Source organism: Artibeus jamaicensis, unplaced genomic scaffold (assembly GCF_021234435.1).
Source record: "Artibeus jamaicensis isolate MK-2021 breed Jamaican fruit bat unplaced genomic scaffold, CSHL_Jam_final contig_851, whole genome shotgun sequence".
In the NCBI taxonomy this organism is placed as follows: Eukaryota; Metazoa; Chordata; class Mammalia; order Chiroptera; family Phyllostomidae; genus Artibeus; species Artibeus jamaicensis.
In genome coordinates, this window is record NW_026521986.1 from 13,148,893 (window position 1) to 13,162,269 (window position 13,377).

A 13,377-nucleotide genomic window follows, 5' to 3' on the forward strand; every position below is an offset into this window, starting at 1 on the left:
CCTGGAGCCAATGAGGAAGGTGCAGGAGATCAAGGAGAGCTGAGGCCGAGACTCGGGACAAAGGGCTTACACAGCTGAGCAGGCTCCCACGGCCTCACCGTCCTGGAGGAGAGGACCTGCTTCTCTATGGCAGCTCCCTCCCTAATCTGTGTCCACCAAGAATGGCCACAGTCAGACCTCAAGTTGCTGCCTCACATTCTGTTTCATGGTACTTATGAGAAGTAGCTAGAAGGTTTGCCTGCTTCCTTTACTGGAAGAATCAAGTTTCCTTGATTTTAAGGTCTGTGACTTTTATAATACTGAAGCGAATTATTCTTTCTATCATCTCAAATTTAGGTTTTACTATAATTTAAACAGCTAAACATTTACCGGTAACTGAACCTGAAAGGTTCACCCTGCTGAGGATGCAGGTTGAATGCATTAGACCCAGGGTAAGAATGGGTCTGCTGCCACCGGACCAGGGAAAGAACGGGACACAGACTGACGGCCACCTGGTTCTCTGTCACTTCGTGTTATTTCTTGGAGGCATACCAAGATCTATTTGTAATGAGTCCCTGCAATATGAAAGTTTCTCTCGAGCTCTGGAAAAAGTTTCCCGGGGAACTTTTGCAGACTTCCAACTGTAAAAATAATCTCAATCAGTGAAAAAAATGTTACTTGCCTTCTTGGTTGCCACCATACTGGTATTTCACGCCCCCAAAAATCCAGTCTGCTTCTAACCATCTTGGTAGACAGGCACTTCGGAAAGTGTGTCCCTCAGTCTCTGAAAAATAAACAGACCACAAAACAAGAGGCAAGAGTGTGAGACAGAGGCAAGTAAGAAGCCAGTAAAGCTACAAAGAATCCCCAAGGTGACTGGGCCTTAAAAATCACATGAAATTAGTTTCCATGACTATTCTATGATGAGAATTCTTAATGAGGTTCATACAGGGACTTTGTGGGGCTGGCGAAGCCCTGAAATTGTGAGCAAATTTTTGTGCACATGTGCATTTGGTGGAGGGGTCCGTGGCTTTCGTCATATCCTAAAGAAATCCAAACCGTGGATAAGTCCCCTCCTTTCTAAAGAAAGGGGAAAACTACTGTTCTACTTTTCTCATGGTTGTTGTGAGGCTTAAATGAAACACACTTGAAGATGTTTTATAAACTCAGAAATGCTATACAATCATCATCACAATAACAGTTTACTGTGAGCCAGGTGCCATATTAAGTGCCTCAAATGCAAAAAATCCTAAAGGTGAGGAAAGGGGTATAGCTCACTTGCCCCAAATCACAAAACTGAAACTGAACCCAGTTCTGCCTGACCTCAGAAGCTGAACTCCTAATCCTTCTACCATCTGTGAAGAGATGAATGGAGTTGCTCAGCTATTCCACTTGCAAGAGGACTTTGCTGCATCTTGCCAAGACATTGAGCAAAGTCTGCCAAATTCACTCTTTGAGCCTTGAATTTCTGCAGGTTCTTTAGCCTCCTGGCCACAGACTGTTCCCCCATGCAAATAAACCTCTCTAGAAATGGCTAATCATGTACACCAAAACATCTGAACTTATAAAGGAGGAAAGGAATTTGCTGTTTTTACACCAATTGCACAACATGTGCTTCCTAGTTCGTGTAACTCTTTCCTCCCGAGCAGCACTGCCAAGGGAGGGAAAAGGCCGGCTGAGTGCTGGTTCCACTCTCACCACACCCCAACCACACAGGTACCCAGACGAACCTTCCGTCTCCAGGGCTCCCAGAGTTGCTAGTCTCGCAGCTTTCAATCCAAATCCCAGGTAACTGTAAAATACAGGATTGACTAATTCTATGCTGGTCCTAAAATTCTCCAGCCTCCAGCCACCTCTTTCAAAAATAACATGGTTTCTCTGTTTCCTTCTAGAGGGAGGAAAACTTTGTTCTCTGTGACATCCTCACCTAGTAGGGACAGTAAGTGGTAATTTCTGCACGGTTTAGATCAAGGCCATGCAGTAAGAACTCTTCACAGCTATGACTAAAGGCCAGCAGAGATAGCCCTGACTGGTGATGGCTCAGTGCGCTGGGCACAGCACCGCAGACCAAAAGGTCATGGTTTAGATTCCTGGTCAGGGCACAGGCCTGGGCTGTTGGCCAGGTCCCTGGTTAGGGTACATGAGAGAGGCAACCGATAGATGTTTCTCTCACACAGTGATGTTTCTCTCCCTTCCTTGCTCTCTAAAAATAAATAAATAAAAACCAGAGAGAGTGAAGGGTCCTCAGAAAAGCTCTCATTATCTCACCTCCCAGCCTCACTGCGATCAAATGCTAGGCTGGATTTTGAACATCTGAAGGCAAGCTCAATGGAGTTGGCACAGAGTTCGGCTGAAACTTTCTGAGTAACCTCTTTATAGAGAAAATTTTTTACTCTTTAAGTCGTATATTTGGAGGCCAGGAATGGAGAAATCCTTGAGTCCCTTGACACTGAGTGAGTGGTCTGGGTTTCAGACAATAGGCTTTCGGGGACTGGCAGACGATGCAAGGCTTGTCAGGTGCAGTAACAGACATAAAAATGCTTTGAACAGTTAGGAGACTCACATTACACAAAATATTATTCCTCCCTGCCCCTCTTCTCACCTATGTGTGTAGAGCTTATAAGTTCTGTTAAACATCTCAAAGGAAGTGAGATAGCCCCTAGGAGTTTGTTCCAGGGTTTTCTGCAAATCAGAAAAAGCAAAAAGGCTATTTAGGATCTGTGATCATCTAAGGATGTCACCACCGTCATCCGTGCCCCTCCTCCCAAACACCAGAGATGAAGGACACAGATTAAACTGCTAACCTCGTATGGCCTGGGGAACCAAAGGGACTCTGAACCATGGCAAAGAAGAGTTCACACTGTTATTAACTGACTCTACTCAGCCTATCTGTGGTGTAGCTGTTGTTTAAAAATAGAGCACCATTTTCTTAGCACCAGGCCTGCCAAGTGAGTTGCTAACAAAATCTTCCTGCTTTAATGACTCACCTGAAACTGGGGTAGGAACGTGATTTGAGTGGAGGCCCCCCCCAGGTCCAGGGTCCCGACAGTGTCCTGGCTGTGACCATGCAGCTGACCTGTGAAGGAAAGCCAGTTTGAACATCTTCTGCTTCCTGCACAGCTCAACGCGCCTCTGCCCACAGCGTCCCTCCTGCTCTGGAGGAGCTCCATGAACACTGCCCTGCTCTCCACCCCCGGACTGCAGGGGGCGCTAACCTGGAAGGGCTCTTGCTGCAGCTGAGGCCTTAAAGGCAGGTCACAAACACTAACTTCCTGTCTCTCCACTTTTCACAGAAGAAAAGAACAATACAGGAAAAAAGAAAGATAATTTTGCTCTCTGACCATGTGTATAACCTAGTCAAGAGCTTACGAAAAACTTGAGAATGTATTATTACCTGTTAGAAAATTCACAGTGATCCAAGCTAAGATGCCTAAAAAAGAGAGAAACAAGGATTACATCCCAGAGCATCTCCCGCCTCTTCCCGGCCCCATCTTTGTTCTTTTTCTCTCTAAATTTCATGCATAAAGCACACACATCCCTTCTCTCCCTCCTTCCACTTCCTGCTGCTTCAGTCCTCTGCGCTTGCTTGCTTACTCGCTCCTCCGCAGCTCCTCTTTCTTCAGCACCCCCACCCTCGGTCCCAGTTCCTGCAGTCAGACCTTTTATGAACCCTGGCCTTCTCCCCCTAGAGCATATATCAACACCTCTCCACCTTCATAGGATCCGTCCATGATGCTAACACTGTCATCTGGTACCAGGAAAGGAGACTTCTTGAAGATCTCTTTTACCTAGAGAAAAAGAGAAAAAATATGAATTCCCCAAGGCAGTTAAATAGATTTCCATATTTTAGCTGTATCCTAAAAGGCTTAGAAAATACTCTCTTTATTTTCCCTAAATAAAATCTTAGCAGAACTCATTCCTTTTCCCTGAAGAAACTAGAGAAGGAACTATGCAAGTTATTGTTGGTTTCTTTTTTTTTAAGATTTTATATTTTTATTTTTAGAGGGGAAGGGGAGGAGAGAAGGAGAGAAATATCAATGTATGGTTGCCTTTCAGGAGTCCCCTACTGGGAACTGGCCTGCAACCCAGATATGCGCCCTGACTGGGAATCAAACCACGATCATGTGGTTCACAGGCCCGCGCTCAATCCACTGAGCTACACCAGCCAGGGCAATTGCTGGTTTCTTGTAAAAACAAAATACAGGGATTCCCTTGACTTTAAATAAATCACGACCAAACCACCTACATTTACAGGTGAACTGGACCTAGGAAAGGGCATACATTCGACCCTGCCAGCTCGATCAGGATCCTGCAATTTTTAAAAACACCCGATTAATTCTACCTGGATAATTCTAGGAGGACCCCTTCTCATTGCATTTCTCCGATGAGCTGATAAAATAGGAGAGTAGAGAAGAGTTCGGCCTGGGTGGGTCTTGAGGCTACAGAGAAGTTTCTGCTCTCCTGCCAAATTCTACAGCTTTTTTCCTTCCTAGTAAAGGATCTCAGGTCCCCAGGCTTCAGTCCTCTGCGGTCAGCCCCTGTCAAATCCTGGCACACAGCTGGGGCCTCAAAAGAGTTTAGACAGACCCCAGATTTAGATTTATTTACCCTATTTTAGAACATGAAAATGAAGATCCTACACAAATGCTCTTGGCTCTCCGTAAATACAGGTCAATGGTATGGGCGTTATGTCTCATTTTTATATGATTATCTTGTGGGGCAGGGCCATTTCCAAACAGGAATAAGAAAAATTCTAGTCTGCTGGCTGTTTTCAATTCTGATAGGACAAAACACTTCATGCCGTGACCTCTGGACCCTCTTGGATTCCTGTTTTAAACAGGAACAGTCAGTTAAGTGATCCATAAACAAACATTTAAAACAATAAGTAAGCAAACAGGAATAAACATAGAGTTTCTGCTCTTGCCCTCTCCACTCCATGCCTTTGCCACAGCTTATTCTCAATACAGCAGCCAGAGGGATGCTTTAAAAACAGATATCGGATCATGTCTCTCCATAGCTCAACACCCTCAAGCGGCTTCTTAGAGAAAAAGCCAAAGTTCTTACGCTGGCCTTTGACATCCTACATGATAAACCCTTCCCACCTCTCTGACCTCATCTCTTACTTCCTCCCTCCCATAAATTCACTCTCCTCCTGCCACATTAACCTGGGTGCTGTTCCTCGAACACACCAAGGACACTCCTGCTTTAGGCCTTTGCACCTGTTTCTTTAGCCTGGAATATTCTACCCACAAACGTTTTACATGGCTTGTTTCTGCATTCCCTTCAGATCTCTGACCAAAGGCATCTCATCAATGAGGTCTTCCCTGACCACTCTATTTAAAACAGCACTTCCCCCACTCTCCCACCAGCATTCCCTATCTGCCTCACTCTGCTTTTATTTTTCTAAAGAACCTGACATACTTTGTATGGACTGTTGCTTGTCTTGGCATCCAGAATGTTAGTTCCATGAGGTATCATTTTCATTCCCTGATCTATGTTCCCAGGAACTTCACCAGTGCCCAGTACACAGTGAAGCACTCGTATAATGAATAAACGTGTGAATAAATGAATGAATGAGGAATTGAGATTCAGAATCTCATGAAGAGATTCTGGGCAGTTTGCCCTTGGACTTCAGCCCTCTGTGCTGTCAGTCAAAGAAGAATGGAGTTACAAGATTTAACACACCTGTAATAAAAAACCTTTTACTGTGATAATGGGATTCCACACATATTCTTCACAATATTAAATCTTACTAACTGTATTAATTTACATATTTTTGCATAATAAAAAGCACAATGTTAAAAATATTGAATTTTTAAAATCTGAAGTTATTTTGTACTTAGTTTTGACCTGAGAGATAGATTATCTTTAAAAAATCATTCATACTTCACAATTCCATGATTCTTCTCAATCCTTTATACTGAGAAAAAAAGTCAGACACACAAAAAAGAGAATATAAACCATATTATTCCACTTGTATGAAATGTACCAATCAGCAAAACCAATCCACAATGACATAAAGCAGATCGCTGGTTGCCTGGTTCTATGGGAGAAGAAACCGACTACAAAGGGGCACAAGGGAATGTCTGTATTTGTCAACACTCATTTAACTGTGCGCTTAAAATGGATACATTCAATTGTATGCAAGACATTCTCTACACAAGAGCCCAGGGTCACCATAATGCTTCAGCCATGGCGGAATAGTACTGGTCACGTAAGACTCCAGAGGGCTTTAAATCTACAAAAAAATATATCTGTATAGGGGAAAAGAATTATTTAAGATGAAGATTTCAAAAATTACCTCAAAGAGCAGAGCCTGGGCTTTCTCTTCTGGCAGTAAGCGCAGTCCCGCTGTTGCCTTCAAGACCACTGGGGTCCTTTTCCAGTGACTTCGGGGGACTGAGTCTTTGGCCACCTCTAAGAGTTCTTGAACAGTCGCAGCACCCTTCAAAAAGAGACGAGCCACTCATCCAGTGAACGGGCCATAGGGGGCACTGTGCACGCCCTCATCGCACTCTGGGGGAGGAACAGGAGTGAGGGGGCAGAGGGCTACCTCTCTGCTCTGCAGAGACCTAGAGAAGGGGGCTTCTTTGAAGGAGAATCCATTTCACTTTGGTTAATAATACAAATGATTCTTTTACAGTGTGGTCACTTTAATTGATTGTTATTTTGTGTTTCATATAAATTAGCATCAGGCCAGAAAGTTGAGTATAGTGAAGGAAAGGCAGGATTAGGAGTTAGCAGACTTGCTTGCTAACTCTGTGGCCCAGCACAGGGGCTTCCTGAGGCTGGGCTCCCTCAGCTGTGAGATGGGAGATAGGCCCTGTACCACCACAAACTGCAGTGTGCATTAGATGAGGCGGACTGTGTGCAGTTTCCACACAAATGCCAGCTGTAGTTGTTATTATGCCACATTTTTTATGATTTCCATAAGGACAGAATATGAGTTTCATTTTTGCATCACCAGCACCTACACGAATGGTACACAGTAAATGTTCAATTTACAATTAATTCAAAACCATTATTTTAAATCCAGTTTCCCTGAGTAAACACTTATTCTGACAACATGCTGTCTCTTGATCATTATAATTAATAACAGCAACCATAAGACAATCTTCTCCTCTAAATGGCAAATCAGTTCCCGATAATGCAGTTGCTTGCTGCTAGTTTTCTAGCACATTTGCCATTTTAAAACAGTGAGCAGAGAAAATAAACATCCTCTCAGTTCTTCAAGTTCAACCCATTTTTAACATCGGGTTTTCCTTTGGTTAATGAACAGTACCTTACACCTGCTACCAAAGATCAACATTCTGCTGTATTCTATTTTAATGTGGTCTCTGACACTTGAGCATTGTATGCTGTGGGTGCTCCAGTGTGAAACGCAGTCAAGGTGAACTCTCCATCCTCTATTGCCAAAAATTTCCCCCTCATGTGTTCTTGCCCAATTTCTTGAGTACAGGAATGGTTCTGTCCTACAGCAAGGCACCTTGAAATGGAGTTCACTGGGTCAACATTCCCTCAATGGTTTACACCTCACACCCTGGAGAACTTTGTGACCATCTCCTGCACCTGCATTAATCAATGCAGCTGAAGGCTTCAGCTCAAAATCTTGGAACAGTAAATGCGAAGAGAGCAATCTCAAGAGATGGTGTCACCCCTGCATGGCCACCATCTATTCTAGCCTCCTTCCACCAATGCCCTACTGAGAGCAGGGCACGTGGGTACTGTCGTCCAGATGAGCAAAGGGGAGAAAACCGATCTCACACCTAACCTCAGTATCAGTAGTGAACAGCATGAGATATTTAACAACAGTGGTGTGGTGAAGTTATCAAGGCACTGAGAACATGAACATCCAACTGTAACTGTAAACACTTACCTGTTTAGGTTGATCTACAAAAGCAGAAAGGCCTGGCTTCACAGAATCAAAAATTTCTCCTTCCAGAACTGGAAGTTGTCCTATTTTGTCCATAGATTAAAACAGAAGAGAGATGGCTGATTACCAAGTTAGGCTGCTTCTGATACCAGGCTCTGTCGTTTGACCTACTAGGACTGACCTGCTATTCCCCGAGCTATTCCAGGTGCTCCTGCCTCTGAGGAATGGCCTGTGGGAGTATTGAGCAAGAGGACAGAGGGTGACAGACAACCCTCGAGCGTCCCCTCTCATTTCTCTGGTGGACGCCTACTTCCTACTCCTTCCCCTAGGCTCTCTATATAACTTGAAGAGAGAACACAGGACATTAAAAAAAATTAATCTTCAAGGTCCCTCCCTCCCCTTCTCCAAGGATGGTAGTGATCCTTCTCATCAAGGCTACTCCCAATACCCTCAATATTCTGCACCCTGAAGTACAACCACCTTTAGAGAAAAGGAAAGACAAATTACAGCTATGCTTCTTGGACATGTGGGTTTCAAACCACAGGCAGCCCAGATTTCCTAATTCCACACTGAATTGAACCATATGTACTCAGTTACATTCCAAAATGTCCTCTTAAGAAAGACATTCAGTAGCTATAAGACTCTGTAATTCACATCACACACCCTCAGCATATTTGTTTCTGGGAGGAGATGCAAGAATATGGACTTATCTCCTCTGATGAGGGTACCAGTTTTACTTACCTGGTATTTTCTGCACAAAGGTGTAAACATGAATTCGTGTTCCAGTGCTGCCTGCATCAAACATAATCCCATAAAAGGTGCTGGCACTGACATTGAGGGGGCACATGGAAGACAGGAAGACACCTTCAAACCAAGTCGGCTGGCCTCCGTGGAAGACGGTGCTGCACACACAGGATGCCACCAGCATGAAAAAGGCTGCCCCCCGGGAAGTGGCCATTCTCGTCCCAAGATGTGGTGAGTCTAGGCTTTTGTTGCAGAAGCAGAGCTGCTCAAACACCTGCAGTGGCTTATAGGACAAAGACACACAAGGTCAGATCCACTTGCCTTTCTGCTTACACTTGTAAACACTGTAGAAACCCCACCCCTTTCTCTAAGGTGCTCCTTCTTCTCTAATAACCAGCACAACAAGCCAGACCAGGGCTCTTAGCACCTTTTCTGAATGCTATCTGGTTGCAAAAGGAAAATGGGATTTAAAAAATATTTTTCCATACTCTGTTTTTAAAACAAGATTTTATTTATTTATTTACTTATTTATTTTTAGAGAGGGGGAAGGGAGGGAGAAAAACAGGGAGAGAAACATCCAGGTCTGAGAGAAATATTGATTGGTTCCTCTCCCACACCCTGAACTGGGGAGCCTGGCCTGTGCCCAATCCAGGCATGTGCTCTAAGCAGGAATCGAACTGGCCACTTTTCAGTTTTGGGGACAACACTCAACCCACTGAGCCACACTAGTCAGGGATCATGCTGTGTTTTTGATTGTAGGGTGGATCTCACATATTCAAAGGCTCTCTTTTGCCACCCTGTTCCTATTATTGAATCTAATTTTCTTTTCTTTTTAAAAAGATTTTATTTATTTATTTAGACAGAAAGGGAGAGAGGAAGAGAAACATCAATGTGTGGCTTCCTCTTGCACACCCCCTACTGGGGGCCTGGCCTGCAACCCAGGCAGGCATGAGCCCTGGCTGGGAATTGAACCAATGACCCTTTGGTTTGCAGGCCGGAGCTCAATCCATTGAGCCACACCAGCCAAGACTGTGTCTAATTTTCTTCTTTCCATTTTGACAATTTTGTCTTTAGATCGTATCGAACCCCTCTTACCCATCTCCGTTTCTTCTTTTTGATACAATAAGGAGCTTCAATTTCTGAGTTAGAGTTGTTTACGGCCTTCAAAAATCAGGTCACGGAACTGCCCCGTGACCAACAACGCTGCCAATGGTTTGGACATACCACATTTTAAGGAAATAATCAACTTAATTTAAAAACACTTAAAGAGGCCACTGTGGTTTTTAAACATCCTTCACAGGTTTCAAGCCATGTATCACCATAAGAACTTTGGGCAGATGGGCAAATTACGAGAGAGGTTCAATGACTAGCTCAAGGTCATGAAGCAGGTCAGCGGTGAGATGCTGATCAGAAAACAGTCTCCGATTCAGAACTGCCTCCCTTGTGGCAAGCTACTGCCTGTATTTCCTTTTTTTTATTTTAAGTCAACATCCAATCATTATTTTATTTATCTATTTCCTTATTTAATCCTCAGCCAAGGACATGATTAGAGAGGGGAAGGGAGGGGGAGAGAGAGAGAGGGAGAGAAACGTCCATGTGAGAGAAACACTGATTGACTGCCTATTGTATGCACTGACCAGGGATCGAACCTGCAATCTAGGTATGTGCCCTGGCCAGGAATCAAACCCTGTGACCTTCTGTTTACAGGATAATGCTCCAACCAACTGGGCTACACTGGCCAGGGCTACATACAGACTCTATTTCTTTATGTGTCCTTATCAAAGGCATAAAACTTAGCACTAGTGTTCAGCATTATTTGTTTTGAATTTGTGTATTTTGGTAGGTTGGATACAAATGCTGATGAAAACCTAGAGTAAGGTGACATGGGAAAATGTCTCCTGGATAGGCTGTACCTGGAATGAATGAAGAATGCGGTACCTACCCTCTACAACACTTAAGGCTTCCTTAATTCCCCTTATGTACATTGCTCAAAACAGTTACTAAAATCATTTTTAGTTTTTCAATTACAATTGACATACAATACTAGTTTCAGGTGTACACCCCACTGATTAGACCTTATGTTACCTAGAAATCTTGTATCTATGTGAGATGATACATAATTAGAATAGTATTAACTATATTCCCTATGTTGCACTTTACATACCCATGACGTAACAACCAATTTATACTTGTTTTTTTAAAGATTTTATTTATTTATTTTTAGAGAGGGGAAGGGAGGGAGAGAGAGAAGAGAAATATCAATGTGTGGTTGCTCCTCCCACGCCCCTAGCTGGGTACTTAGCCCGCAACCCAGGCATGTGCCTTTGACTCGGAATCGAACCAGGAACCCTCTGGCTCACAGGCCTGCACTCAATCCACTGAGCTACACCAGCCATGGCCAAGTTATACTTCTTAATCCCTTCACCCTTCACACCCATCTCCCCAACCCAACTCCCATTTGGCAACTGTCAAAATGTTCTCTGCATCTATGAGTCCGTTTCTGTTTTGCTTTTTCCTTTGTTTTTTGACTCAATTGTTGACGAATATGTATTTTCACTATTTTATCGTTTGTATTTTTATCTCTTCTTGTCTTCTTAAAAAGACTCTTTAACATTTCATGTAATGCTGGTATGGTGTTGATGAACTCCTTTAGCTTTTTCTTGTCTGGGAAGCTCTGTATCTGTCCTTCAATTCTAAATGATAGCTTTCCTGGGTAATCTTGGTTGTAGGTCCTTTCTTTTCATCACTTTGGGTATTTCTTGTCAATCCCTTCTGCTCTGCAAAGTTTCTGTTGAGAAATCAGCTGAGAGTCTTTGGGAATCCCCTTGTAGGTAACTACCATATTTTTTCAACTATAAGACGCACCCCCCTCCCCCAATTTGGGAGGAATAATGGTTGTTAATGCTGCTGTTGAGTTCTGTTTATATTTACATTGGTGAAATATTATGTTATTTATGTTATTAAATATTTTACCACATTTTTTGCTTCAAAATTTTTTTCCCTATTTTCCTCCTCTAAAACCTAGATGGTCTGAAAACATACAATGATTGCTTTTCTCTTGATGCTTTTAAGATTCTTTTTGTCTTTGACCTTTTGCATTTTAATTCTCACGTGTCTTGGTGTGGGCCTTCTTGGGTTTCTCTTGAGACTGTGGTTCCTGAACCTGCATGTCTATTTCCCTCACCAGGTTAAAAAAAAGCTTTCTGTCATTGTTTTTTCAAATAGGTTTTCAATTTCTTGCTCTGTGTGTTCTCCTTCCGGCACCCCCATGATTATGAAGTTGATTACTTGAAGTGGTCCTGGATGCTCCTTACATTATCATTTTTGGGGGATTGGATTCTTTTTTCTTTTCTAATTGGGTGTTTTTTGCTTCCTTATATTCCAAATCTCTGATTTGACCCTCTGGTTCACTTACTCCATTGTTTATTCTTTGTATCTTTCACTTAAGGTATTCTTCATTTATGACTGGTTCTTTTTTGTGTTTTCTATATCCATTTTTATGTTTCCTACATCTTTGTTGAAGTTCTAAGTCACTGAGCATACCCATAACTAATGTTTTGAACTCTGCATCTAGTAGATTGCTTGTCTCCATTTGTTTGGCTCTTTTTAAAAAAATTATATTTTATTGATCATGCTATTAAAGTTGTCCCAATTTTTCCCCCTTTGCCTCCTTCCACCCAGCACCTCCCACTCCCTCAGGCAATCCTTGCACCATTGTTCACCTCCAAGGGTCATGTGTGTGAGTTCTTTGGTTACTCCATTTCCTGTACTGTACTTTACATCCCCATGGCTACTCTGTAATTACCTATCTGTACTTAATCCATTCACCTCTTCACCAACCCCCCACGACCCCTCCCATCTGGCAACCATCAAAATGTCCATATCCACAATTCTGTCTCTGTTCTTCTTATTTGCTTAGTTGGTTTTTTAGACTCAACTATTGATAAATATGTATTGTTCATAGTTTCAATCATTTTTTAAAGATTTTATTGATTTATTTTTAGAGAGAGGGGAAGGGAGGGAGAAAGAGAGAAAGAGAAACATCAATGTGTGGCTGCCTCTCATGTGGCCCCCCCACTGGGAATCAAACTGGGAACCCTTTGGTTCACAGCCCACGCTCAATCCACTGAGCTACACCAGCCAGGGCCATCTTCTTTTTCTTAAATAAGTCCCTTTAACATTTCATATAATAACAGTTTGGTGATGATGAACTCCTTTTGTTTTTTTCTTGTCTGGGAAGCTCTTTATCTGCCCTTCAAATCCAAATGCTGAGTAGAGCAACCTAGTCTGTAGGTACCTGCTTTTCATGATTTTGAGTATTTCTTGCCAGTCCCTTCTGCCTGCAAAGTTTCTTTTCAGAAATCAGCTGACAGTCTTATGGGAACTCCCCTGTTGGTAAACAAATGCTTTTCTCTTGTTGTGTTTAAGATTCTCTCTTTATCTTTCACCTGTGGCATTTTACTGATGATGTGTCTTGGAGTGGTCCTCTTTCTATCCATCTTGTTTGGGGCTCTCTGTGTTCCCTGGACTTTCATGTCTATTTCTTCACCAAATTAGGGAAGGTTTCTTTATTTTTTTCATATAGATTTCCAATTTCTTGCTCTTTCTCTTCTCCTTCTGGCACCCCTATGAGGTGAATGTTGGAATGCTTGAAGTTATCCCAGAGGATGCTTACACTATCCTCATTTTTTGTTTTTTCTTCTTGGTGTTCTGATTGGTTGTTTTTTGCTTCCTATATTTCAAACCAGTTGATTTGATTTCAGCGTCATCAATTCTACTAT

The 13,377-nt window shown here is 42.8% G+C and overlaps 1 protein-coding gene across 8 annotated transcripts in view; it reads right to left on the reverse strand.

The window, feature by feature from the left end:
* The window catches only part of ENTPD5 (ectonucleoside triphosphate diphosphohydrolase 5 (inactive)), a 40,409-nt gene that overhangs the window by 8,642 nt on the left and 18,390 nt on the right, over nucleotides 1-13,377 (reverse strand). For all 8 annotated transcript variants that reach the window (XM_037127964.2, XM_037127994.2, XM_037127970.2 and 5 more), the window contains 9 exons: nucleotides 8,594-8,879; nucleotides 7,856-7,935; nucleotides 6,281-6,424; nucleotides 3,692-3,767; nucleotides 3,374-3,409; nucleotides 2,967-3,055; nucleotides 2,582-2,661; nucleotides 1,710-1,771; nucleotides 662-763 (listed from right to left, as the gene is read on the reverse strand). In XM_037127964.2, coding sequence (XP_036983859.1) covers nucleotides 662-763; nucleotides 1,710-1,771; nucleotides 2,582-2,661; nucleotides 2,967-3,055; nucleotides 3,374-3,409; nucleotides 3,692-3,767; nucleotides 6,281-6,424; nucleotides 7,856-7,935; nucleotides 8,594-8,879 — 955 coding nt within the window. The remainder of the gene's footprint in view (nucleotides 1-661; nucleotides 764-1,709; nucleotides 1,772-2,581; nucleotides 2,662-2,966; nucleotides 3,056-3,373; nucleotides 3,410-3,691; nucleotides 3,768-6,280; nucleotides 6,425-7,855; nucleotides 7,936-8,593; nucleotides 8,880-13,377) is intronic.